We start from the raw sequence: 27,167 nt of genomic DNA, 5'->3' as shown, positions 1-27,167 counted from the left end.
ATGCTCAATTATAAGGCAGGAAAGCAATGAAGAATGACTAATATTTTCAGGTCCTTTATCTGAATACTTCTGCATTTGGTAGGCATTTTAGACTCTCCTGTAGAAGATGCCTGCATGTAGCCTGTAGGCAACCTGCTTCTCCTACCCTCTGTTTCTTGAGGACCCTTTACAAGGAGGTTGTAGCTGAGTGAAGGGTTTTGGTGGCAGCAGGAGTCTTGTTCCTGGACATCTTTGAGAAAGCATGGCAAGGACAGGCTGTATTGGCTGTTCATTTTGGCAACAGCAACCTGTTCATGGCTTTTCCTGGGTCAACTCTAAAATGACTGGGAATTTGAAGTAGGTCAATTCAAGTTCAGTATATCAGACTTGTCCAGGGAGCTATGACAGTAGGGACCATTTATCTTGTATGACATATGACCCTGTGTAAATGAGTGGATTTTCTGGATTTTTCAGCTCCTAGGGGTCAATTCTTTGAGTGTTTTCCATAGCTGTCAATAGTCATGCTCCTTCCAACTTATTTTTGTAATGCTGCAAAACTTAGAATAGTTCAGTTGGAAAGGATGTTCAAAGATCATCTAGTCCAACTGCCTGACCTCTTCAGGGCTAACCAAAAGTTAAAGCATATTGAGGGCATTGTCCAAGTACCTCTTGAAAGCTGACAGGCATGGGCCATCACCAGCTTCTCTAAGGAAGCCTATTTTGGTGTTTGACCGCCCTCACAGTAAAGAATTTTTTTCTTATATCCAGTCTGAGCCTCTCCTGGTGCAGCTTGGTGCAGCTTTGTGCCATTCCCATGTTCTATCACTGGTTACCAGGGAGGAGAGGTCGGCACTTCCCTCTGCTTACCTGCAGAGAGAAATAAGTGTACTGGATCCATGGAACACTCTTCTGTTTGTTGAAAACCACTAGCGTAAGTACCCCTAGTTCAAAGTCACTGTGCAAATCCCTCCACTTAACAGTTTGGTCTAAATGCTTTGGGAAATCCACAGTGTGAAATCAGTGAGTGATGTGTTGCTCATGCTGACTATTGATTTAGTGCATTGAGTATGAGGCTGGCTAGGTATGTGGCCGCCTTTGGTATTTGCGTGGGGGCTCGTTCCTTCCCCCCATGTCTTATTAAAGCTTAAAGCTAAATATTTAACAAATACTGCAAGCAATTTGGAATTCGATATCAAAGTTAAATTGGTGAAGGATCTAGCCTTGGGGAAAGTTGTTTTTCTTGGAAAGTCTTAAGCTTTTTTAAGTTTTCATTTTTCAGGAAAAAAAAAGTATTTTATATATATATAAAGTATATATATATACTTTTTTTTTTCCCAGCAGGTTCAATGTTAATCTATAACTTCCTTAGGTGTAGTCAGTGCTTAGGAAGGTTTTGGTTGTTTTACCTCCATCCTCCTCCTAGTCTAGGCTTTTTGCTTGGAGAACAGCTCCCCCAGTTGACTTTGGTGTTGCCTAGCTAAGGTGGGTGGCAATTAAATCTACAACTTTGTAGTTAAACAGCTTTCCTGCTATCGCTGCTCTGAAAGCAGCGGGAAAGGCTGAAGAGCAAAGCAGGAGGATGGAAAGCAGATTCTATTTTTAGGCCAAGGCTGGCTTATCTTGTATTTATCCTAGAGCTGGGTGGATAATGTTTCCAGAGACCTCACATGAGTAAAGACTGCGTAAGGACGGAGTTAATTTTAACTGGTCAGCAGTCAACAGACATGGAGTCCACACAAGAAGCGGAAGAGCTGGGACCTCAGGCAGAAATGGTTGCAGACACAGTTCTTGAGGTCGGAGAGAGACTCTTTCAGGTCAGCCGAAGGGCACTTTCACTACACAGCCGTTACTTTGAAGCAATGTTTTTTGGGGGTGCAAGAGAGAGCACTGAACAACATATAGTGATCAGAGGGATCGATGCAGCGCCTTTTCAGGCACTTCTTGAGTTTACTCGCACAGCGCAAGTGCTTATAGGTCAAGAAAATGTGATCAGCTTACTGGAAACAGCTGATTTTTTTCAGTTTGACAGGGTGAAACTGTTGTGTGAGAAATTTCTGGAGAGGGAGCTGCATGTTTCCAACTGCCTGGGCCTGATGACCTACTCACAGCAATTTGCCTTTGTAGAGCTGCATGCATCTGCTATGAATGTGGCTCTCACCCACTGGGGGGATGTGATGTGTCAGGAAGAATTTAAGGCTCTACCCAAAGAAATGTTGATGCACTTCCTAAAAAGTGATGAGCTGTTTGTTCCTCGAGAAGATGTGGTTTTTGACAGTATTATGAGGTGGATAATGGAGGACCCAGCAACGAGGGAGGAAGACTTTTTGGATTTGGTGGGCCAAGTCAGGGTCACTTTTCTGAGTTTGTCCTTCCTTGATGTCTTGGTGAAACGCAGCAAGCGCCATGGACAGACAGATACCTTCTCCAGACTAATAAGGAAGTTAGACAGCTGTCCTCCACCCAGCTGGCAAAATATGAAGCTGTGTCCTAATGCTGGTCGGAGCTACGACACCTTATATGTCCTGGGAGGAAAGCATGACAACGAACAGCAAGAATTATTTCTGTTTCAACCTAAAACAGGGACCTGGCAGGCTTGTTCTCCACTGCAGCGCAGAAACCTCACGCAATATGCAGTGGCAGCAGTAGGTAACTTGCAGACCTGTATCTCAACTGGGACTCAAGTGCCAACAAGTGGGACTGAGCAAATGCAAAGAGAAGCTGAGGTTCAGAGACTCAAATGCAGCAAATTCAGCTGCTTTTCCTGTAAAATATAGCATTGCTAAAAAACTCACTTGTGTTCAGAGAATGGCCTTGCTTTCCATAGCCCTGGAAGAATGTTAGGCAAGGCTAAATTCTTTTTTCTTATAGCAGGACCAATAAATGTATTGGACTCCTCACATTAGCTTTATCTGGAGTGAGTCTAATCACTTTAAGCATTTTTTTTGGCCTTGGTTTTGATAGGTGGTGACTGCTGATTTATAGTTGCCTTTAAGATAAATTTATCTGTGAGCGTTGTGATGTCTTCATCCATGGAGACTTTCAAGACAGCTCAAAAACCATGACTTCCCTTACTCAGTGTTGGCGATAGTCCCGTTTCAAGTGGAAGGCTGGATGTGAGATCCCCAGAGGTTCTTTTCTGCCAGTGCTTTCATGGTTCTCTTCAAGAGTGGGAGCCAACTTGGAAAGAGTTGCTTCATCCTGTAGGCCCAGCATATCTGGGCAGATGAGGAATCAAATATCGCCAATTAATACAAAGAGCAGTCATTTTCTTTGCTCATCCTGCAGCCTACTGGTACAGCTCAGAGGAAAAAAAAAATAAAAAGAAAAAGAAAAAGAAAGCCCTCAGGACCCATTTTCAGCCTTTGTGTAACTGATCCTTTTCTCTGCTGTCTTTCCAGGGAACTTCCTTTTTGTGACAGGAGGATATTTCCGGGATGAGTTTGTGTGGTATAGTGTGGATTGGGTGCTGATCTACAATTGTTTGAGTAACAGCTGGCTGGAAGGGCCCGCCATGAAGAAGTCTCGCAATAGCCATTGTGCGGTAGGAGCAGGGCTCTACCTGTATGTACTTGGAGGGAGCACAGACGAAGGGATAATCGCAACAGTGGAGCGCATGGCTTTGGTGGACCTACAGTGGGAAAGCATGAGTCCTATGGTTCAGCCTGTGGAGAGAGGAGATGCAGTCAGTGTGGGGACCAGGATCTATGTGGTCTGTGGCCTGGATGAAAATGGACATGTCTATGGTGGAGTGCAAAGGCTGAACACAGAGACGGACAGCTGGGATGTCATCTCATTTTCCCCACTTCCAAGGTAAGAAATCTGGGACCTGATGAGGAGAAATGCTCAAGAGAGAAGGGCATTATTGTTCCCCTCTGCACCAATGAGACCACCTGGAACAGCAGTTAGTTTTGGGATTCCAGTACAAGAGAGATGCAAAGAATCTGGAAAGGAGTCAGTGGAGGGTTATAAGGTGGTAAATCCAGCGCAGAGGAGGATATACTGGAGAAATGTAGACTAAAGCCTGTCAGATTTATTTTTATTTATGTCGATTTCTACAAACATAAAGCAGCTCTGCTAGACTTTGAAGGAGTCAGAGAGATTCATGCTGTATTCCCCCATACCCGCAGGAGCTGCATGCAAAGCTACACACTGGGTTTTGACAGCAAGGATTGAGCCCACAGCCTCAGGTTAAAGCTAAATTATTTGAGCAAGAAAAACAATCCACAGACTGTGGAAGACAGCTTAAAGCCACCTGTATCTGAAATATATAAAGCTTGAGCCAGAGCTTCCTGAAGCCAGTGGCATCCTTCGCTGCTTTGGCTGCCAGGAGATGACCGGTTCCCATCCCTGAGCTCTGGGGGATCCATGGAAAAGGGCTGATGCAGCCACAAGTGTGTAAGAGCCGAGCTCTCCGTTACATCCCAAGTAAGCAAACTGTCCCCGTCCTCCCTCCTTCCCCTGCGTCAGCACATGGGACAGGAGATGGATGTTCCCACAACACCCATTTCCAGTCTTTTTTCATGTCCGCAAGTAATTCCATTTCAATGGAAGACTGCTGGAGTTGTCCACTGTCCATCAGTCTGGTGGTGGGGATTTATTGGCAAGATACAGAGCTATTTCTGTCCTAGCAGCTTGCAGCAAAGCAATCAGGAGTGTTTTTTTTCTCAGTTAGGTCTAAGTGGGTACGTAGCTGGCATCTCTTGGTAGCCTGGGGTGCTTTTCTGGCCCTGTGGGACCCATCTGTAGCTGGTGCTGCTCTGGTTATTTTGTCCAGACCCAGCACTGCAAACATTTTGCATGCTGGAGCAGGAATAAAGACACTTTCCAGCAAACATAATCCTGCGTTATCTGCAGCGCCTCTGACTTAAAGTCTCCCCCTCTTAGTCTCTACTTCCTCCTCCACATCTTGAGAATTATCCAGGGGAGGAGGTGGCTCCTGGCTCCTCTGCAGCTGCCTGGTGGCTGCCTGGGACCCTCCTGAGCAGTGGGAGCACACACAGGACTTCACTGGTCACTAGCTGGCACTCTTGTCACCTCTTCATCGAATCCTGTGGCTAATGCTTTCTTAATTTGCTCATCTGTAAAGTAGTTAACATCCATCCACTGAATTATGGTTTAATTGTGCAAGCTTCCCTGATAATGCTGTTCGCTGACATGAGGCTTAGTATAAAATGTTGATTTCTTGCTTGCTGGTAATTGTGGTAATGATGCTTCGTAGTCGTAGGACAGCGGCTGTGCTTTTGAGCAGGAGTAGGAGCACTTCACATCTTTGCAACCTGAGTGAACACAAGCAGGTAGCGTTCCTGCTGTCACTGGAGATGGGGAGACTGGGGCAGGGGATAGCTAAAGCTAATGCTGTGTGCTGTGGATACTGATCATTTGGGAAGAGGTCTCGAGTCCCTAGACCTCTCGAGCCTCTGAGCAACCCCAAGTTCAGAAGAAAGAAAGCTGGAGCTGGGCTCTAGCAGGGAGCGTAGCAATAGGACAAGGAGTAATGGCTTTGAACAGATGGAGGGGAGATTTAGGCTAGATGTGATGTGAGGAAGAAATCCTTCACTCAGAGCACAAAGCGCACATGGGTGTTAGGGCTGAAGATACACCTTGCTTCTGTTCTTTTCCATAAAGAATAGGAAGAAATTACATAAAACCATTGTTAAAAATAAACCCAGGGCACAGGATGGGAGGTGGAGGGCAGCCCTTGTGGCCCAAGGGAGCCAGCCCCAGAAAAGGGGCCCTCAGCCCTCCCAACCCTCCTCCTTCTTTCATGTGAGGGCATCTCCCGGGCTGCTCCCAACACAGCCGCCTTTGGGCACGCATGGGCCACTCCATCACAGAGGCTTGCTGAGGTCACAGTGGCCACCGCTGCCCCACCTTTGCTGCGGGCCCTATAAAACAGCCCCCCTGCAGCTGGCCCACCACTCGCTCAGCGACTAGCTCTTCTGGCAGCCAGCGTAAGCGGCAGGAAGACGACTAGAAGCAGAAAGGCGAGAAGCGGCCCTCCTTGGTGTGCAAGGATAGCGATGCCATCCAAAGAAGCACCAAGAAGGAATGCAGCTCACAAGATGTGTCGTGGGTTCAGGGATGGCGCCAGCAGCACAAGAGACATCAGTGCTCAAGAGACCTCTGGTGCCCAGCCCTCAGGCACACATAAGCGGTACCACAGGTACCGCAGTGACGCGGGGAACAGGCCACCCCCTCAAACACCCAGCAACAGGGGGCCTGGGCCTTCCCATCGGCGTAACGGTGGCATGGGGCAAAGTCAGGAACATCAGACAGAGAGCCGTGGGGTGCAGAGGCATGCCCATGGTACAGAACGGAGCGTGGGACCCAGGCATGGCCATAAAACAGACGGCAGCCTCAAACCCATGCGTGAAAATCAAACCAACAGTAGCATGGGTCCTGGGAGCGGAACTGGACGACCTCGTGGTTCAGCACCCTGGCCGGAAAACATTCCCAATGGAAGGCATCCCATCTGGGCAGTCCCAGGCAACGACTGGCTCATCCTTCTGCCAAGCACTGTGGAGCCCATGGAGACGAATCCACCAGAAGATGTGGAAGAACAAATGGAAGTGGATCCACCTCCACCAGAACAGACGTGGGACTACCGCAGCATGTCGTTGTTCTCTTCCATCCGAGAGCACCAACAGCGGCGCAGGAGTGCCCGCCCAGCTCCCTACTCGTTGCTCAGGCTCCATCCCAAGCACTAGCTTGGAGCCACCAAATACTGCAGACATCCCGCAGGCTTACCTGCAAGATGTCCTGGCAATAAACAACTCTTGCCAATTCTCAGGGGTTGTGTGAGTGCTTCTTTCCCATCCCCCAGCCCTTGTGCGAGAGGTGGCATCCCTTCTGCGCAGAGCCTTGAAGAAGAGCACAAGAGGACCCAGCTTCCTTTGGGCTGCTGCTCCGGGGTGACAGGAGGAGTCCCCGAGGGCCACCATGCACCTTTAACATTTGTGAAAATAGACTGAGGGGTGAAAATAGTAGTGTGTGAGCGATTATAGGTGGCTAATTTCTTATATTAGGAGTGAGTTTCTGTATCTGAGTAATTGGTAATGACCGACGTGGAGAAGGCTGAGGTACTCAACTTCTTTGCCTCCGTCTGCACTGGTAGATGGGCTTCCCAAGTCTTTCATTTCCCTGAACCCATAGATGGAGGCTGGGGGATCAAAGTCCCACCCACTGTAAGTGAATAGCAGGTTCAACACCACCTGATGAATCTAAACAGGTGCAAGTCTATGGGACCTGATGACATGAATCTCAGGGTCCTGAGGGAACTGGCTGATGGAGTCGCCAAGCCTCTCTCCATCCGATCTGAAAAGTCCTGGCATTCAGGCAATGTCCCTGGTGAGTGGAAAAATGGAAACGTCATGTCCCTACTCTTCAACAATTAAAACAAAGAATTGAACAAAGAGCACTACTCTTCAACAATTTAAACAATTAGGAGACATTTCTTCTCAGAAAGCGTGGTCAGGCATTGGAACCGGTTGCCCAGGGAAGTGGTCAAGTCACTGTCCCTGGGGGTGTTCAAGGAAAGGTTGGACTTGGTGCGTAGGGACATGGTTTAGTGGGTGACATTGGTGGTAGGGGGATGGTTTGACCAGATGGTCTTGGAGGTCTTTTCCAACTTTAATTTTTCTGTGATTCTGTGATTCCCTCTCAGGTATGACCTCTGCATCACATCACTGAATGGTGCTCTATACACCATAGGAGGGGGAGCTTTTCGATTTGATGTGGAAACAGATGAATGGACTCATGTGGATGAGGAATGCTTGACCAAGAAGTTCTTCATGGGATGCAGCACTGTTAATGGACAAATTTATCTCCTTGGACAGAGAAAGGGGAACAGTGCCCTCCCCATTGTAGTCCTCTTTGATCCCTATGTTGATATGTGCCAGGTCATAGAGAACAAACTGCCTTGCCCCCTTCCTATTCGTGGCTGTGTCTCTGTGCGAAGGTTTGATACGTGGGCATGAGTGATACCAGATCCAACATAATCATAAAGGAAAAGTCACGTGCTTTACAGATGATGGGAACTGCACTGTATCAAATTTGATTTGTGAAATTTTTAAAATTTTAAAAATAGATCTGTTTAATTCCTAGCTTTTCTGGTTTCTACTTGGCAAATATCTCGAAGCAAAAGCCGGTGAAACCTTTGCGACTACATGTGGTTTGCAGGTCGTTTCTGGAAATAGTGGTCAGTGTTGCTAAGAGTACACAAATGCCTCAGTGTTGATGTTACAACATCAGATACAAAAAAAACAACCAACCAACCAAAAAAAAAAAAATCACCTGTAGGAGTAAAGTAATAAATGTGTGTCAAGGGAATCTTCAGCAGACTGTATGGGCTCTTACTGCTGCAGGACGGATTTAAAAGAAAAACAAAAACATTGCTGAAGTCAAGCCTTATCAGGTATCAGTGTCGTTTTAGCCTGAAATAAGCTTCCCAAGTTATGTTAGTATGGTGAAAATTACCTTTAGTCCAGCATAGAGAACACCACGGGAGGTTGGCCACTGGCTAACTGGGGCACTTAAAGTCCTGCTTCAGCCTCCTTATTCCATTTTGCTCTACAGACCAAAATTAAAAGCACCATCTCTATCCTAAAGCACCGAAAGGAGCGTGCAAGGAGCATGACCTGCATATACCCTTAATTAAGGATTGCTTATGAAGAAGAGGGTTTGATGGGCAGGACTAAGGATTTAGGACTGCTGTAGGAAACAGCAGGACAGGGGCATGTTGGCTTCAGTTCCTTCTGCCTTTCTCTCACACATCTTTCCTGAGTTATTTATATTTTTCTTTGATGGGTCAGATCTGGGAGATGGACCATGGTTCTTAACGATAAAGTGTTCTAGGGACACCATCCTTCATTCCCCACCTCTTTGCAGTTCTCTAAAATTGTTTAATTTTTCTTAATGTTTGCACAAAACATATCAGACCCCTTGGAAGCATATTCAAAGCCTGTGTAGAAAACACCTTTAAAGACAGCATTTGTAGGTTTCTATATATTGTTTGTAGACAAATGTATATGATGATTTATTGGCCCTCTGTAGTTTTTGAGCCTTTGAATTATCAGTGATATCAGATCTCCAGCAGGTTTCAAAGATCTGCTGATTGACACAAGAGCTGATATTACTGATATTCCAAAAAATGATGATAAAAAAAATCTGCATCATGCAAAATCAAGGTAAAATGGGCTTGTTTAGGTGTAATAATTCATTTCTACATAAACTTTAAATCCAATGTTATACTGTAAATTCTGAACATGACGTCAGATACAATGTATTACAAAGTGAATAGTCATCCAAAACAGAGAAAACCCTTAAAATATCCCATTAATATGTTAGCATTGTAACATTGATTTTCAGATTTTAAAAATGAAACCTCAACAACATTAATACATCCCTATGGAAAGCTTCCATTTAGACTAGTAGAAAAGTGTGCCTTCAGAAGAATTTCAGTTGCTTTCAGTTTTAGGACCATTTTCTCTAAGTACACATTCAGTTAGCAAAACCTTTTAGATGCATGAGCTATTTTGTATAATTCATACAGCAAACACAGCTTGTCTCACTTGGCCAGGCATTATATGTGGAAACAGTCTATCCTTGCCCCAAAACCTGACAATTTTAGCCTATACAACTGGAAGCTTATTTGGCAGCTGAAGCAAGTGTTTTTTACATGCAACTTTTTTCATAAGGTGGCTAGCACTGACTGCCAGTATATTCTGAAATTGTGGTTCAGATAAATGTTCAGCAGTTGTAATTTATTACTTTACAAACCTTTTGGAAAGTTTTGAGATAACCACAGCTAAGTGTTATAACTTCAGCAGATTGTTTAACCCCTCTTAGCCTGTTTTTAGTGAGACTGTGGCTGGTTGACCATTTTTTTCTGGATAGAGTAGTAGTAAAATGATGTTCCCAACAAGAGAGGTGAAGAAAACATCTCCTAAAGTTATTTGTTGCCTGGAAACTCTATGATGAAATTTTCTTTTGTCTAGATGTTGGATGATGCCTCAGCTATAATGCTGCAAAGGGTTCTGTGAGCCTGTCTGGCCTCTCCCTTGTGGTCCTGTTCAGCCTTCCTGCTTTTAGGAGTCTGTCTGGCTCTTGGTATTTTGCAATGAGACCCACGTTACTCTTTGCTCTTTGCCAGATCTTCTGCTTCACTCTTGTCGCTTTCCTCAGTGTCACTTCTTGCATCTTTTCTTTTCTGTAGGAGAGAAAGATAATTTAAACAGGCTGCAAAACCTATGTCTTGCTACATTAAAGGGGACTGGTCTTGCTTTCATTCAGAGCACTGGTATGTTAACCTGAGAGGCAAAATAAAAACAATAGCTGAGATCATATCCTTGAAACCAGTGTGGTAATTGTCCCTGAATTTGGGAGATCGACTTAAACTACCTGGAGTTGGTTATGTGTTTTCCTGACTTTTGAATATGTTTTTTTTTTTTTTTTGGTGATCCTTATAATATTCTTGTAATGTGACCTTCTGAAAAAAACTTAGTGTTTATTCTACATATAGTTATTCTGCATATAAGCCTGTCTATTTTTCATCGTTGAAGCTCTGAAAGTCAATATATATTTGTTCAGTCTACTGCTGCCCTGTGGTGAGGGCAGTTGGTTATTTGGGAAGGAGATAGTCATGGCTACTTCTTGTGCACTGAAAACTGAATTTTAATGACATCCCATAAACAAAGGTATCTGTACAACTCTCACCATGTGCCTGCAGAAGCTCTTGGGCTGTTTTTTTGGGTAGTCCCATTTCTCCCACCCCTTCCCTGCAGGCATGCAGGAATCACTCTGGATCTCAGGGTTGCTCATGTGTAATGGTGGCACAGAGGAGAAAAAAGATTTTTCATACCGCACCATGGAGGATGACACCAAAGACCATCTGGAGGATTAGATAGGACCAAAAAATGTGCAACAACTGCAGGATCATCAGGAAAGCATTTATCAGACAGCTTAGGAGGAACATCTGAAATTTTGTCACAAAGTAATAGTATGTGCTGTGGGAAAGAGAGAGAGGGAGAGACAAATTAGAGTTTGCATGTCTTCACAATTACAAGGGTCAAGAGACTTTCCGGGCAAATACTTGGCTCATGGGTTCCCTGGGCAGAACCAGTCTGTGCTAGGCCTGTGCAATCATGCTTCACTTCAATGACTTCTTGCTCTGTCCCAGAAATGGACTTCACCCATCTTTCACAAAACATATCCCAGGTCCCAGAAGACCTGGAGAAGACCTATTGAAATTGCCAACCATACAATAGTTTTTGCAAATAGGTCTGTTTGCAAAGCATATCTGCAGTTCTTCCCAGAAGCAGCAGGAAGCCACCATCTGGCAGCGATCCTCCCTGGGCCAGAGCCAGAACTTGGCTTCCCAAGACCTCCACAGAGCATTCAGGGTTCATATTTTTGTACCCCAAGGCATTGCTTTTACGCATACGGGTTGACCATGCAGACACGAACCACCCTGCAAGGCCTTCTGTTCACATGAAGCTCTCTCTGCGAGAAGTCATGCTCCTCACCTGCAGAATCTCCAGCCCACTTCCACGGGTCCCTCTTCATGGGCAGCACTGGGAGGTCAAAGCAGTGCCTCCATCATGGGGCGAGGCCAAGGGCAACTTACTGTCATTGTAATACTGGCTTTAAAAGCTTTTCTGTGAATGTAGTAGTCAGAGAGACTGGGAGGAAAATATTTGGAATTCTGTGTCCAGTTCTGGGCTCTCTGGCACAAAAAAGGACAGGTATCTCCTGGAAAGAGTCCGGCTGAGGGCCACAAAGATGATATGGGGCCTGGAGCATCTTCCCTGTGAGGAAAGGCTGGGAGACCTGGGTCTGTTCAGCCTTGAGAAAAGACTGAGAGGGGATCTTATCAATGTTTATAAATACCTGGTTTTGAAATGGAAATCAGACAGAACAGAACAGAATTTGGTGCAGGACAGAAATAACAAACACTGGCATGTGCGCTCCTCTGCAAGTATCTACGACATGAAATCTAAGATGTTATATGCTGGGAAACATTTGGTGGATATAACATCTGTGTCTGCTCTGCCTTTATGCTCCTCCCTAAACATCTGCTTCTTGCTGCTGTTGGAAACAGGGTCTGACCTTGACGGACCCTTGGTCTGACCCAGAACATCCATCTGCTTTGTTCTTCCATTACAATACAGCACGTTACTGGGACTTGTTTGACTTTTTGTAGACAACTGAAATCAGCATTATTCGAGCTTCTTTCTCAGGAAAGTTGCCTCAAACTTTTATTGCTTTTCCCTTTGAGGGAGCTGTTTCACTGCCAGAGAGTCGGGGATTTGTTATGCAAAGTCAGCTTCACAGGCATCCAGACTTAAAGGGAAGCAGGACCAACGTTCAAAACTCAGCATAGTCAGTGCTGGTACGGGGCCAGGGCAGGAACAGAGGACAGCAATGCAGACTTGTCCTTATGCATATGTAGCATGTCCCACTCCTTCTAGGCATAATAAGAAAAGTGTTTGGTTTTTGAAGAAAACCGAAACCTTAGACTATATATAATGCATGTACTGTGGAATGAATTTTTGGGAAGGTAAGTGAGATCAGCTTTTCTAGACGATTTGGAAGTGGTAAAGAAGGGGGAACAATTTCAGCATAGTTAAAGTGTGGGAGTGTGGTCAGATGTGTATAGGCAAACACCATTCTCCAAGACTGGTGTCTGTGACTTCTGGAGATACTGCTGCTCTTACACTCCCAGCATGTCCAGTGTCCGACCTCCTGAATCCTTAGGTTGAACTCATCACTTTCCTACTTTATTTCAAATAGATACAGGGTCACCTTAAATTCCTACTATTTTTTTTTTTCTATGTTAGTTTTATCTTAATAATGCTTTAAGCAGGACTTTGTTAGTCTGTAAAGAAATTCTTGGGAAATTCTAACCAGCATAATTTGTACCTTCCTTCTCTTGAATGAACCAGTGTTTGCAACAGAAGGAGGCCACTTCCTACTTGCTGGAAGAGTCACACCAGGTCTTGAGCAGGATTAGAGGAGATGCACAATTACCCTCAGACTGTGGTGGGAGTGACCTTACAAGGATGGAGAAAGGTAGTCATAAAAAATTCCCAGTGCTATGATAGCTCATGAATTGTCAGCTGCTGTAGCTGCATGTAAACATCTTATCCCAGCAAGAGAGAGAGCTCCAGATGAGAGACAGTTCCTGCCTAGGAGACAGTGAGAACCTGGAAATGGAGAGGCAGAGGCTGTGACTCCAGATTCATTTATAGGTAAAAACCCTGGCTTTTTCTGGGGTTCCTCAGTTCTATCTGGATTCATCTTTGAGTTTACCTGTAGTGTCCTGTTCCCTGCCTTTCCTCCCCTCACCATGGAAGGTCATTTCTCCTGAAGTACAAATAGTCCATGACACCCATGGTTAGAGAACATTAAAACGTAACTCACATTAACGGGAAAATGACAAGCCGGGAACTGATGAACACCACAGCAAAAACAACAAAGACTGCTTCACAGACCCACTTCCATTTCATGTAATGGAGCATCTTGGCCAGCTGTAGAGAGACATATTGCCATTTATACCATGGGGCTGAGTTCTTCTTCTATTACCACTCTCCTGAGAAGCTTCAGGGATTTCCCACGTCCTGCAAGGGTTACTGGACTTGTTGGAGATTGTCCGAGCCCTGTGTACTCATTTACTTTTCCCCAAGAGCAGTAAATCTGATACTTCCTAAATGCACTGGCACTAGGGTATACATGCGGCCTACCTGTGTAGGTGACTGCATCTGCAAAGGTCAGCACAGCTACTCACAGACAAGAGAATAGATGAGCATTTCTATGTGAGGGTAACTCACCTCTAAAATATAATCAGAGGCATCATGGACCAGCATGACTATCATCCCAAACCGTATAAGGTTGGCACAGTAGGAGACAAAGATCAGGGTGATGGTGGCGATGTGGTGGATGATCTGTTCCTTGAAGTCCTGGCACAAGAAGAGAGGTTGTGTCAGTCATTGACCTTGACCTGGCAGCACCTGTTCAAAGATGCTGCTGCATCTAGGATGTGGCAAACAGTAGTGCTCCCCACTGTGCTACAGTTCTCTGGTGTTATGTATAAAGCCAAGACAAATGAAAAACTTTACACCCAGAAATGCAGATAAATACCAGTGAGGTACACATAGGTGCAAGTGTGCTAGAAGACAGGTTTTCTGTTTTTTCCAAGAATCAAGCTTTCCTTACAAAGTTCCTCTCTTAACATCCTCCTGTATTTTCCTCCTAGACTCCTCCCTTGTGTTGTGAACTATTCCTCCTGGGTTATCTGCTAGGTTAGAGGTTGGACTAGATGATCTTAGAGGTCTTTTCCAACCTAAACGATTCTGTGATTCTATGATTCTACGACTGAAGAAGTTTTTGTGACAACAGTAGACTACCCTTGTCCTGGGGCAGGACCTACCCATTAGTCATATTGGAGGCAGCGCTTCAACCTGCCAGTGCTGCCCATGAAGAGGGACCCATGGAGGTGGGCTGGAGACTCTGCAGATGGGGAATTTGCCTTCTCATATGCGTTATCTAAATAGAGAACCTTGCAGTGTGGTTCATGCCTGCTTAGTCAAGCCTATATGTGCGAAGACAATGCCTTAGGGTACAAAAATATGAACCCTGAGTGCTCTGTGAATGTCTTGGGAAGCCAAGCTCTGGCTCTGGCCCAGGGACGATCGCTGCCAGATGGTGGCTTCCTGCTGCTTCTGGGAAGCATTGCAGGTTTCCAATAACTGACCTATTTGCAAACACTATTGTGTGGTTGACAATTTTAATAGGTCTTCTCCAGGTCTTCTGGGACCCGGGATATGCTTTGTGAGAGCTGGGTAAAGTCCATTTCTGGGGCACAGCAGTAAGTCACTGAAGTGAGACATGATCGCCAAACTGAACAATCATCAATCAAATGAAGCCGAGGTTGAGCCACAGCTCTGCACAGTCGATACTACAGAACAAGGCACACAGATGAGGGCAAAGGTGGGTGTTGGGTCCATGGGGCCTAGAAGGTGAGCACTGTGCAAGCATCTACAGGACCCTCATCACAAGAGCCCCTGGTCTGTCCTTCAGTACAGAGTCCTCTGGTTCACGCCGCACTGCGGAGCAAGGCAGGGAAGGGCCACACTACCATGTCCACCTGACTGTTTCTTGGTGTCCCTTGGCCAGGCACAGGGACTGTCATCCAGCAGCACTCCTCTGGCCTTGCAGGCCCCCACTAGAGCAGGGCCCAGCATGAGATGCAAAGGTGGGATACAGGAGCTGCAGGGAGTGTACGTGGCCTGGGGCCTTGCCTGCCTTGGCCTATTCACAGGCCTGGCAGAGCTCCGTGAGTCCCTGGGGTGCTGACGGTGGGAGGGGGGGAGCCTCATGGTGGAGGCTGGCTCCAGCGGGTTGGTGCTGTGCCGCCGTCACTCACCTTCCTCTTCACATCAAAAGGCAGGGTGGCAACCAGTGAGCAGTAGAAAGAGAGCTCCAACAGGTAGAACCAGCCCAGTGCAGGCAGGAGAGGCTGCAAAACAAGCGAAAGGCAGTGTGACACCCTTGCTTAGCCATGGGGAGCGGGAGAGGGCAAATCTCTTCCCAGGCAAAACGCATTCATGAAAACTGCAACTGGGTCAGCAGGGCTTGGTCACGTCTAAATTTTCCTGTCCTTTGTAACTGAACCATTTGCTGGTGAGCTGGCAGTCTGCTCCAAAGCGACGACAAGCCCCAGACTCTCAGAGGGACTGAGAGGAGCTGAGATCTCCCCTCTACGGCGGCTTGGACTCCTCTCGTCTCCTTTCATTTCCCTTCCTGTTTAAGAGTTCAAGGGATGTCCTGACTGCCAGGTCGCTTTCAGGGCCACACACCTGGAGCAGCTTCCAGCCAGGCTTGTATTACAGAGAAACTCTTTGAGAAGAGGGGACTGTTCAGGGCAGAGAGAATCTCCTTCTGCTCCTTCATATGGACCACCTATAAGGAGCTGGTCAAAGAGGCAGTCAGGCTGTTCACATGGTGCATGGTGGGAGGATGAGAGACAGTGGGCATACTTGGAACCAGGAGGTGAATATTAGGAGAACCTTTTTCATCATGAGAGTCAAACAGTGGAATAGGTTGCCCAGAGAGGTTCTGCAGTTTCCATTCCTGAAGGTTTTCAAGGACTGGAAAAGACCTGTGTAACCTCATCTGGGCTCACAGCTGAGTGCTGTGAGCAGGAGGTTGGACAAGAAACCTCCTGAGCCCCCTTCCAATCTGAATTACACCACATACGTGCAGCTCACCTGCTGTGGAAAGCTCAGCCAGCACACGGTGTGGTCCCAAAACCATGGCTTCTGTGCAAAGAGAAGACAGCAGTTAAGATCCCATAGCCATAACAACATATAATGGCAACATGAAAGAGTACTTTATTAAGTAAACACATGATGTCAGTGTGCCTGTGGTAGAGCCAATCTGCCTTTGAACTTTGTGAAAGTGGTTGGCAAAATGCATTTGTTGTTAGTGAATGTACAGGATGTTCCACTGAGGGTATCGGTACACAGGGGGTCGGATGAAGAAAACCATGGTCACATCACTGACACCTAGCCAGGTCCGTGCCTGGATAAGGGGGCTGTTCTGCTGGATTTAGATTGGGTATGTTTCCATACCACATCCCTGAAATTTGTCCTTATTTGGCTCTGAAACTATGGTCCAATCCCTAGTCATGGCCGCAAATCGTCAGTGGGTTCCTTGAAATGGCCGAGGACCATACGACTTATTTTCCATGGATGAGGAACTCTCGAAAGGTGTCACATCACAGTGTCTCCCAGATGACATACTTACATCATACAGAAGAGCCAGCCCAGAGAAGAATGATGTGAAATAGAATGTAAATCTCCAGCTAAAATAGAAAAAAAAGAAAAACAAACAAACAAAAACACAGGGAATTAAAACTTCCTCCAGAATTGTGATAGCTTACCAGGCTGTGCCCAGGCCACTGCATCCAGCACCCAGCTGTGTGGAAGTGACTAAACTGACACATTTAGGCACAATGACTGCAGGCCAGAAACAGCTGGAGAAGGATGAAGTGCAGACAAACAAATGTGGTATCACGTCTTCCTAGATGCTCTCACAGCAGCTGCAGAGGCCATGGGAGAGCCTACTCTTGTTTGGACAAAGATTTGCAGTACCTCAGCTCTGTTTGCACATGCACAAACGTGCTGTTAAGGCAATGGGGTATCTACAGCCCACCCAGGCTCTGCTGTGGTCCATGCTGTGCCAAAATTCCTGATGTCAGAAGGAATTTGGCCATTTTAAAACGTCCTCTGCCAGCATTATGGCATGCAGTCCTTGTTGGAGGTTACCATGATCAAAATCCTCAGCTGGCTCACCTACCTTGCCTCACAGAACTTCTTCATCAGTCTGGGACGGTCCTGGGCCCGCCGGTGCCGGAACCAGGCCTCCACTTTTTTGACTGGCAGGTCATTTTGCTTGGCCAGCGAGATCAGGTCCCCCTAGAAAACAGGTCAGGAAAGCAGGACTTGACCTTCTGATGCCTTCTGTCCCCATGTGGCTGGAAGAGGGCACCTCTGCCCTGTTAGCAGTAACTGTGCTGCCTGTGAGGCTGGTGTGCTTGGGCTGGAGTATCTGTAGGGAAAGAAGATATTGATCAGCTGGGCTCTTGGGACACAAGCGACACTCACCTCCTTTGGGGTCCTGCCCACCAGATTGTAGAAGTCTTCCAGTGTGGCATTGGGCTGAGCTTTGGGCCTCGGCCTGTTGCTCACACCCAGCCTCCTGCCCAGGGGTAGAGCTATGGTTCTAGAAGAGGAAAAGAAAGTTCAGACAGGAGAGGACGTGGGCACCCTCACTGGGAGCCAGGGCCAGCCCGCAGCAAGATTGTGCCAGCTCCGTATCCTGTGCATGGACCCCAGGGGTCCAGCACTGCTCTGGCTGCACACACTCTGCCAGAGAAGTCCAAAGCCCCACTGGGTGCAAACCTACCCAACCCCAGGGGTCCAGCACCGCTTCAGGGGCACATACAAAGCCTAGTGCCTCTATCGGGTCAATGCTCTTCTTTGAGAGAGACACAATGGCACCAAGGCAATGGTGAGGAATGCTTGATGTGCAGTGGAGACAACACTAACAAATATAATCAGTATTGATGCCAGTTTTGTTTAACATTTTTACCAATGATCTTGATGAGGGGGTTGAGTGCACGCTCAGTAAGTTTGCAGATGAAACCAACTTGGGTGGGAGTGTTGATCCTGAGGGTAGGAAAGCTCTGCAGAGGCATCTGGATAGTCTAGATTGATGGGCCACATCCAACTGTATGGCATCCAACAAGGCTAAATGTTGGATGTTGCAGTTGGGCCTTAAGAACCCCACACAGTCATATAGGCTGAGGGAAGAGTGGCTGGAAAGGTGCTTGGCAGACAAGGATGCTGGTTGACAGGCGGCTGAACACGAGCCAGCAGAGTGCCCAGGTGGCCAAGGGCATCATGGCCTGCATCAGAAATAGTGTGGCCAGCAGGACTAGGCAAGTGATTGTCCCCCTGTACTTGGCACTGGTGAGCCCACACCTTGAGTGCTGTGTTCGGTTTTGGGTCCCTCACAGCAAGATATTGAGAATGCATTCAGAGAACAGCAATGAAGCTGACTAGAAAACAAGACATATGAGGAGCAGCTGAGGGAATTGGGGTTATTTAGTCTGGAGCAGAGGAGGCTGAGGGGAGACCTCATGGCTTTCTACAACTCCCCGAAGGGAGGTTGCTGTGAGGTGTGTGCCAGTCTCTTCTCAGGTGACAAGTGACAGGACATGAGGAAATGATCTAAAGTCTCACCAGGGGAGGTTGAGATTGAATATCAGGAAGAATTTCTTCACAGAAAGTGTGGTTAGGCATTGGAACTGGCTGCCCATGGAGGTGGTGGAGTTGCCATTGCTGGACATATTTAAGAGATATGGGGATGTGGCGCTTAGGGGCAAGGTTTAGTGGTGGACTTGGCAGTTAGATGGATGGTTGGACTTGATGATCTTCAGGATCTTTTCCAACCTAAATAATTCTATGATACTATGATTCTATGATACTATGATTCTATAATACAATAATTAATAATAGTAAGCAATAATTAATTATAATAATTATTGACTTGACACCAAGGCAGGGGAGGGAGGGGGTTGCTATGCTCTCATTGTCTTTACTTCTAGCTCTTAAGACACTCGCCATATGGAGTCAACCTGGAAGTGAGACCCTATTGGGGATCCCAGGGCTGGCCATTGGCCAGACTTCAAGCTTCTTGAGACCCACGAATACATGGGATTTGCTAAGCCATTGCAGGCCTGCAGGAAGCAGAGAGATGTTTTGATAACCCCCAGGACAGAGCTTTCCTTGGGGTCTGACTGCTTTGTGTTTCTCTGGCTCTTCCTACAGCCCGTTTTGCCAGAGCTTCTCACAAAGCTGAACACAGCAGCCAAAAGCCAGCTCTCCAGAGAGGTGGGACAGTGCTTCCCCAGCTCCCCCAGCTTCTCCGGGCCACAGAAGAAGGCCCATGCTCCAGCTGAGGGCAGGTTTGCTGAGCACAGCCTTCCTGCTTCACACACACCATAGTCCTGTTCTGCCTGGCTGGCAGCATTTTGGCAGGGCTGCCCGTGTCAGCACCTGCCGTGCTTTAACTGATAACCCCTTGATTTCCTCTGAGTGAGGGCTGGACCTCCCCACATGTCAGTCTCACCTTCTGGAAAAGGGGCCCAAAGCACATTCTGGATCCATCTCCTGTGTTCAGCCATGTGGACTTAGATTGTTCCCACATGTAGGTTCCGGGGAGATGTCTGTCAGTTTGCAGGGTCCCCTTTGGGAGTACCATTTCCCTCAGCTGGGTGGGTGTGAATGCCCACAACTAGGGCATTGTAGTACATGAACTGGGGACCCCTGGTGCCAGGAGGAGCGAGGAGGGCAGAGCTGGGTGAGGGGAAGGAGTGGTGTGAACAGGGTGGTCCTACAAGAAGCTGCAGGAGCCACGGGTGTCCTTCCTCTGTGCTAAGAGTGGGGACTCACACAGCATCTTTGGGAGTATCCTCTAAAACCAGGCTGAAGCCTGGCTCATCTGGGGTCTCCCAACCCTGATGTACCCAGCAAATTCTTTATCCTGTGCTGCATGCTCCCAGCTGGTCTCTCAAGAGCCCAAATCTGTCTCTCCAGGGGGACTTCCCACACACAGCTGAGGTGCAGCTGAGTGACTTGTCTTTTCGCACCCGATAGTACAGGTTATGGTACGGGTATGGGGATGAGAGATGGCAGGGCAAATTGCTGACATACAAATGCCATAAATCACAAAAAGCAGAAAGATTCAGTATTCCTGAGGAGAATTCCCTGTCCACGTTGTAATTGTTAGGAGGTGGGTAAGGATAAGTCCAGAGCAACCCTTCAAGACACCGATGACAACCAGCACAGAAGAGGCTGGATTTGCTGCACTCACCTTTCAAAGATGTATCGGACAATGATCAGGATCAGGGCACCAGGGATGCAGAGCAAGAGGTCCTGAGGCTTTGGGTAGTGAATGTCAGCAGACTCCTTCATGTCTTCCCAGGTAGCTCCAGGTGGCAGCCAGTACTTGTGGTGCCAGAACTCCTCTAACAGTCCCATCCTGGTCTAGATTGTGGGAGCACAGCAGAGGCTTGGGGACTCAGCGAGCAGATACAGCTGAGATGTAAAACTCACTCCTAAGCCAGGACTCCAGCGCTCCAGGACACCCAGCCCCACAGCTCGTCACTCATACTCCACACCTTTCACTCCAATCCATTTGTATGACTTTAAACTAGTTGAAATAACATCACTTGTTCTGACCTGCCCATGAGCTTAGAGGTGGAGTAAGATGTCCTAGTACAAGAAAGTAATTCAGTGGGTGTCAGTGACGTGGCTATCTTCAATTACACTTCATTGCATAGACAGCTGAAGTCCCTTCCTAGTGACAATAACAGCAGGGGCATCTATCTCACCCCCTCTTCGTACCAACCTTTTCCCTCCCAGGCTGCAAAGCCCTCACCTATTAATCAGCTCTCCATTTATGGGGCTTCTCTGACAATTCGTAACTGCAAAAAAGCTGTTGGTCTCTCATGGTAACCTGAGGTGGATTTCCTTAAATCACTGGTGAGGGATCTTTCCAAATTCCTTTGAAAAGCCAAGCACTATCAGCAGGTTTTCTCCTGTGCCTGTGTTCACTGACACTTTGGGATAACTCCAGCAAAGACATGATTTCCTCATACACGAACCATGAGGATTTTTTCCCATAATGTTATGTTCATACATGTTTCCTGTAATTCCATTACTCATGATATTTTGTACCAATCTGACCAGCACAGATGTTAAGCTACAGATGTCAGAAGCTCCTCACATTCCCACTTGGGACCTCCCTAAATTTTGGATAACAAGGTGATTTGAAACAACAAAAAATGGCACTCCACAATGCATGGTTTAACTTTTTCTTGTGTAAGTTTCCTCTTGACACTTGAGCAAATACCATCCAAGCTGGAAGGCTTGCTATTGCTCAGTTACTTTGCTATATAACATCTTCTCACCCATCAGTTTTGGATGAATCCTCTAGAGACACATCCTCAGCAAGTATTGGCTCCCCTCTGCTTCTGAGCAGGGAAGTTGCAGGCAGCACATTATTTTTTTTCACTCTAGCCTGATCTTGTCTCAGCTTTGATAATCTTATGATTCCTACAGTCTTTCCAGTGTTTTTCAGAGAAGATTGCCATTGCCTTTTAAGTTGTTTCTCAATGTATTTCTTGGCCTGCTTTACTGCATGTTCATATTAATCTGCCAAAGTTACAGGTCCTTTCCACTTCCCGTGTTTAGACATGACTTTGGCTTTTTGAACAATGCCTTGCTATTTCTTAGGGACGCCCTTACCTGCAGGCACTGTGTCTGTTGTACACGTGCAAATGAGAAAAGCAATGCTGTTCAAAGTGTAGTCATCCAAGTAAAGGTTCCCTTGGGCATATGTCTGAATGATAAAAACATGGTGGATGCACATCTCCCATGTTTCCTGCGTGTGTGCAAGGGGAAGGGAAGGCATGAAGCAAACTGCTCTTAAAACAAGATCCAAAATAGTACTAGATGCCTGTGTCACTGGAGTCGGTAGATCCATGTTAGCTGCCAGCCCTGGGGGCCATACTTTGCCAGTCCCTGATACTCTTCACTGCATAGCAGCCTGGGGACACCAGGAGACATTCTCTCTCAGTCCCTGATACTCTTCACTGCATAGCAGCCTGGGGACACCAGGAGACATTCTCTCTCATAGCTCACCTGCTGCTGGAAACCCCATCCCCACAGCTGCTTGATGACATTTATGTGACACACACCTTTCCTGTGCGCGTGGATGATAAAGATGCATTGGAAGTAGATTCTGCTCCGGTGCCCACTGCTCTATCTGCTTTGCTGGTTTATTTAGCAGACAAATCACTAGGATTCTCGCTGCAGGTTTTTACAGCAGCTTCTTTGTGCAGGGGGCTGTGATACTCCAAGAGGAATCTTATTGGTGGGTGATGGCAGAGTGAGTTGTTATGATAAATTCAGAAAGACTAACACAGCACTCATAAGCTTCCCAATACCAGAGCAGACATAAGGAAAGAAGGTGGAGCCATTGTGGGGAGCAAACTGATTGCACACAGCTTCTTTAAGCCATAGCAAATAGCATAGGAAAGAAAACAAATTTTGCAGTGTGATCTGCCCCGGTGACTCATCACTCATACTCAGTTATTCAGTTAAAAGTGTTTTTAATCAACACCAACAGCTCTCCTGAATCCTTGATGCACCCTTTCACAATGAACAGATTTACCTACTAATGAGCCTGGCAAGAGCTTATCTCCATCTTCGGGGGGATAGTATAGCCCTGAGGATAAAATTCAGCAGACATTAGTATATATTTGTACTGGCTCCACAGTGTATCACGGAGTCTCTGGGAAGCATTCTGCTTCTCAGGTGAGGTATGTTGTGATTTTACAACATAGATCTTTCCTACCCTTCAGAAACCTCATTAAAAAGAAGACCAGGCATTCCTTTCCCTTCCCATAACCTTGCAGTTCAAAGCATCTTCCCAGTGCTGCAGTCACGGACTTGCCATTGCCTTAGCAGTGCCAGGTAACGTGGACTGCCCCTAGCTTTAATGTAGGGGTGCCCCAAAGTGTCCTGATCCAGGGCCAAATGCAGCTTTACCTAGTAGGAGTCAAACGAGGCAGCTGCTGTTCTTTACTGGCATAACTTACCATGGCTGAATGCTCTGAGTATGCAACATCCTCTCCATGGATGCTGCAAGTGTAACGACCATGGCAATGGAACCCGTATGCGTCTACTGTGTCACTCCCTCATCCACCCAGGTGGTGCAACTAGCCAGGTTACCCCCTGCTAGTCAAAGAAATAGAAAAGAGCCCAGACAATCAAACTTTTCAAAAGTAATTTATAAAGATCTTTTACATTCAGAAGTACAAAATGATACGTAACCATTCCTCCTGAACACATCACCTGCAGAGGAGTGGCAAGATTGTACATGTGGATTAAGGAAATATGACAGTAATACAGAACATACACTTTGAACTTTGAATTAGCCCAACATTTCAGAGAGAAACTATCTTCAACAAATACGAATTTAAATGATGATGGTCCGCTCCAGAGCGTGTTGCTGCCCTGGAATCACCTGTGCTAGAACCACTTTTTCCTCTGAAATTATCCAATGTATTTTGACTAAAACGTAAGATCAAAGGCTCAGATCAAATCTTTCCTGCATTTCAGGTGAACTTGGTGTGCTGCTGAAAATGCTCTTGTCCTTCTAGACTGTCATTTGCCTCTTAACTTTAAAAATGTGTGCCATCTCCCTGAATCAGGCATTTCCTTGGTCCGTGTCCCGCCATTAGCGTTGAACCTTACCAGACATATACAGGGAAGTATCTGCATGGCCCTGGCAGTCTAACTCCCTACTCTCATAACAGTGAATCTGTTAATACTTTGGTTTCATAGTTTAATTGATCTATAAGACAGAAATCCATGCCATACTAATTTAACTCTTTTAAGAGATTACAGAATCAAAAATCTAATACTACACTGGATGATATAAAATACAGAACATCTAAAGGAACTGAATCAGAACTGCGTCATAACTTCATGGTCCACTGCTTTAAACTTTCTACTTTTGACACATCTAGACAAAGGCCCTAGACTTTGAAGGCTAAGTTAAAGCATTATTTCATGAAGTTCAGCAGAACCTCTCTGGATCCTTTTTCCTCTGAGGACAGGGGTAATCTATTCCCTTCTTACCAAGCTGACTCTGTAAACATCTTCCACTGTGCCAATTACACTAGATAAAAACATGAGCACTTAATCAGTGTTGTCTTCTAGAGTACCTAGTTTCTTGTCCCCTCCCTTGTGACAGTGTTCCTTTCCAAGACAGGCTTAATGGATTACCTGGCAGTTGAGACACAGCTGCCTGGATTTTCCAGCTCTTCTAACCATGATTTGGGTGGGAACTGTCATCAGACTGGGCTTTGGAGTTTCCACCTTTGAGACAACAGAAGGGACTGAGTTCCGTACAATTACAAAACTGGTCACATGGCACAAAGGAGCATTTCCTGTCAGAAGAAAATGTTTTCTCCTATGTCTTTCCAGAGCTTTTATTCCACTATGCACAGTTTTAATTTTATGAGTAAGTATGGGCCACTTGTCTTCTTGAAAGAGGTGTCCCTGTAATAAGATTTAGAGTTTCACACTTATTTACTTTCCATAATCATTAGTGGCAATGGGCCAGGGCCTCCAGAAGCTGATCAAGAATAAACAGATTCCTACCAAACAACATTAGGCAATTAAGACTTGACATTGCCAAAGTTAACCACTGTTGTATTTTTCAAGATTAACACATTTAACAGCTATTATGGTACAGTCTAATACAAGTCAAACCACTTTGATCCCTTTCTATCTGCTTCAAGGCAACAACCTATAGTAAGCTTTTATTGAAGAAAGACCAAAAACTTCCCTCAAATATCAGTGACTATAAACAATTCTGTTTACGGGAAGCAGGAATTCAACTATGATACTGCAATGGCAATCCTTTATATCTACGCAATGAGCAAAACATTTTCTAAAGACGGTGGACTGGATTCATTAAAGACCAGATCAGACAGAATGTGAGCAGTAGCTATCTTTCCTTGACGTGGCCATTGGTGAGATGGGCTCTGTTGTTCAGTGTCTCAGACCCATTCCTCTGGATATAATTGCTGCTAGTTACATTGCTGAAACACGTGATCCCATTTTTCTCCTTTTCCATGATCTTTTCTTTTTCTTCATCCTTGTCACTTTCTTCTGTGTCACTTCTCATGTCCTTTTCCATCTACAGAAAAATGTAAATGAGAAACAATACAAATGCAGAAGTCTGCACAAGAAACTGTGCTAGCTGATACATATGCTAAAGACTGTGGCTGCTACTTCAGCCACCTGCTTCTGGCACACATTTCTATGATGATCTTTTAGCTTTTACATCACCTTTGGAAACAGTTTCTTTCCATCTACTTGACTTCTGTCTCAGTGGTACCTTAACTGTGATCCTGATAAACATTAGGAACTACTATATAGGTTGAGAAGCAGCACCAAATCACATATGCCCAGGACTGAAGACAACTGTGTACGGCTGAGGAGATCCACAGTGTCTGTTGCATGCAGAAGGATGGGAAGAAGCAGTTAATCAAACTCTTATATTTTTCAAAAGGGACAAGGAGATAGATTCTGGGTGGCTGCAAGCTGAGCGGTCTGCTTTGGAAAACATATGCTTTCAAACAAACCAATAGCTCAACATAAAGCTGCTCAACTCTACATTCAGTTTTATATTCAGGTTCTTCCTCTTGCTATTAAGAGATCAGTAGTCCACTTTTGTACTTAATTCCTTGCTTTAAAAGGAAGACAAAAAAGAAATAATGCAGTAAAAAGGCAAGTTAGAGAAAGCAGCTTAACACTTGCTGGCTTCTCAGGCTGTTTCTACTCTGCAATACAAGATGCCAAAACTGGGAACAAATTCACAGTGTCCACACCCATTGTTGGAAAGAACACTCTGAAGGAAAGCAGCAAACCCCTTCTGTGACCTGAGGCCTGGAAACTCCTCAGGAGCTTGTTAGTTCTGGATGTGCTCTGTAGTCTCCATTTATTATATACATTCTTCTGGGGATAGCACTTGGATCATATTAAGCAGACTATTTAGTCTGAAGCCTTTTCTAAAGATCACCACACCCAAAAGCAGATAGGATTTGTAAGAATGTGAACTTGTACTCAAGTCAAACTGCCTGCAAGGACAATAGAAATAGCAGATGCCACATTTTGTGAACAACCTCGATCCCATGTTGTTCTCGAATTGGCAGTTCAGAAACTGTGTACAAAGACTCTTGCTCCGCAGCAGAAGCACAAACGAAAATCAGTATTCCTAATTTTTTTTTAAATTTATGGAAATAGAATATGGTTGAAGCCTTAAACCTAGCAAGATTCACAAAGGAACTAGATGGCTGCATGAAAAAAGACAGTTGTCTGTATGAGGAAGTGAAACCCCTTACTTCAAGATCAAGGCTGAACTATAAGTACTGGGGATTAGGAAACATCAAGTGAGAAGGTGGTGCAGATAATCCTGTAGTCGGGGAGGAAAATTACAGAGATCAGAAAGACCTATCAGAACAATCTGAACTTCTGACTGGAGTGAGAATTTCATGGCTCTCAAAAGGGGAGAATGTTCAGTATTTCTGCTGATACTGCTTTGGGCTACTAAATGTCTTAGAATCATAGCATATCCTGAGTTAGAAGGGACCCACAAGCATCACTGAGTCCAACTTCTGGCTCAACACAGGACTACACAGAAATTAGGCCATATGTCTGAGATGACCATTGAAACATCTGCGTGGGACTATTTTTCTTTTCTACTTATGGCTCAATATGGAAAGACCTCAAATACATATTTTCTGCATCAAATATGGCAGATAATTTATTGTCATGGTTTTTGGCTGGGATAGAGTTAATTTTCCTTGCAGAAGCTCATATGATGTTGTGTTTTGGACTTTTGACGGAAGTAGCAGTGCTAACACACCGCTGTTCTCAGTGGTTGCAGAGCAGTGCTTGCGCAGAGCCACAGAGCCAAGGACTTTCCAGCTTCTCATGCTGCCCTGCCAGTGAGGAGGCTGAGGGTGCACAAGAAGATGGGAGGGG

The 27,167-nt window shown here is 45.9% G+C and overlaps 3 protein-coding genes across 11 annotated transcripts in view; 1 reads left to right on the top strand and 2 right to left on the bottom strand.

The window, feature by feature from the left end:
* Positions 1–9: 9 nt before the first annotated feature.
* LOC310886340 (kelch-like protein 24a) lies at positions 10–10,317 on the top strand. Its single transcript, XM_083810824.1, has 3 exons — positions 10–2,625; positions 3,378–3,789; positions 7,643–10,317. Exons 1-3 carry the CDS (start codon positions 1,647–1,649, stop codon positions 7,953–7,955), a joined length of 1,704 nt encoding a protein of 567 aa, XP_083666950.1. The 5' UTR covers positions 10–1,646; the 3' UTR covers positions 7,956–10,317.
* LOC310886359 (ceramide synthase 4-like) lies at positions 9,160–20,799 on the bottom strand. Of its 5 annotated transcripts, none has more exons than XM_083810864.1 (10): positions 20,416–20,765; positions 17,643–17,760; positions 17,335–17,453; positions 16,783–16,840; positions 16,245–16,295; positions 15,401–15,493; positions 13,806–13,934; positions 13,399–13,505; positions 10,838–10,982; positions 9,160–10,186 (listed from the first exon to the last, which is right to left on the bottom strand). In XM_083810864.1, exons 1-10 carry the CDS (start codon positions 20,580–20,582, stop codon positions 10,109–10,111), a joined length of 1,065 nt encoding a protein of 354 aa, XP_083666990.1. In that variant the 5' UTR covers positions 20,583–20,765; the 3' UTR covers positions 9,160–10,108. The 5 variants fall into 5 exon arrangements, 4 of the variants coding, with proteins under 4 accessions (XP_083666990.1, XP_083666993.1, XP_083666991.1 ...); XR_014575278.1 differs by lacking the exon at positions 9,160–10,186 and adding an exon at positions 13,029–13,181 and having other exon boundaries at positions 20,416–20,799; XM_083810865.1 differs by lacking the exon at positions 9,160–10,186 and adding an exon at positions 12,898–13,028 and having other exon boundaries at positions 20,416–20,796.
* Positions 20,800–23,380: 2,581 nt separating this feature from the next.
* CERS4 (ceramide synthase 4) overlaps positions 23,381–27,167 on the bottom strand; it is a 54,491-nt gene continuing 50,704 nt past the window's right edge. For all 5 annotated transcript variants that reach the window (XM_083811451.1, XM_083811452.1, XM_083811453.1 and 2 more), the window contains one exon: positions 23,381–25,317. In XM_083811451.1, coding sequence (XP_083667577.1) covers positions 25,126–25,317 — 192 coding nt within the window. In that variant the 3' untranslated portion in view covers positions 23,381–25,125. The remainder of the gene's footprint in view (positions 25,318–27,167) is intronic.

Source organism: Anser anser (genome assembly GCF_964211835.1).
Source record: "Anser anser genome assembly, chromosome: 25".
Lineage (NCBI taxonomy): Eukaryota > Metazoa > Chordata > Aves > Anseriformes > Anatidae > Anser > Anser anser.
This window is presented reverse-complemented; position numbering and strand designations above follow the sequence as displayed.

Excerpts from the sequence above, each read along its gene's own strand:
- LOC310886359 (XM_083810864.1), bottom strand. The coding sequence starts at position 20,582 with ATGGGACTGTTAGAGGAGTTCTGGCACCACAAGTACTGGCTGCCACCT. Across the intron at positions 17,761-20,415 it reads GTCCGATACATCTTTGAAAG|AACCATAGCTCTACCCCTGG; the intron begins GTGAGTGCAGCA and ends TTCCTCTTCTAG. Across the intron at positions 10,983-13,398 it reads CTTGTCATTTTCCCGTTAAT|CACATACTATTACTTTGTGA; the intron begins GTGAGTTACGTT and ends TCTTTCCCACAG.
- LOC310886340 (XM_083810824.1), top strand. The coding sequence starts at position 1,647 with ATGAGTAAAGACTGCGTAAGGACGGAGTTAATTTTAACTGGTCAGCAG. Across the intron at positions 2,626-3,377 it reads ATATGCAGTGGCAGCAGTAG|GGAACTTCCTTTTTGTGACA; the intron begins GTAACTTGCAGA and ends CTGTCTTTCCAG. Across the intron at positions 3,790-7,642 it reads TCATTTTCCCCACTTCCAAG|GTATGACCTCTGCATCACAT; the intron begins GTAAGAAATCTG and ends ATTCCCTCTCAG.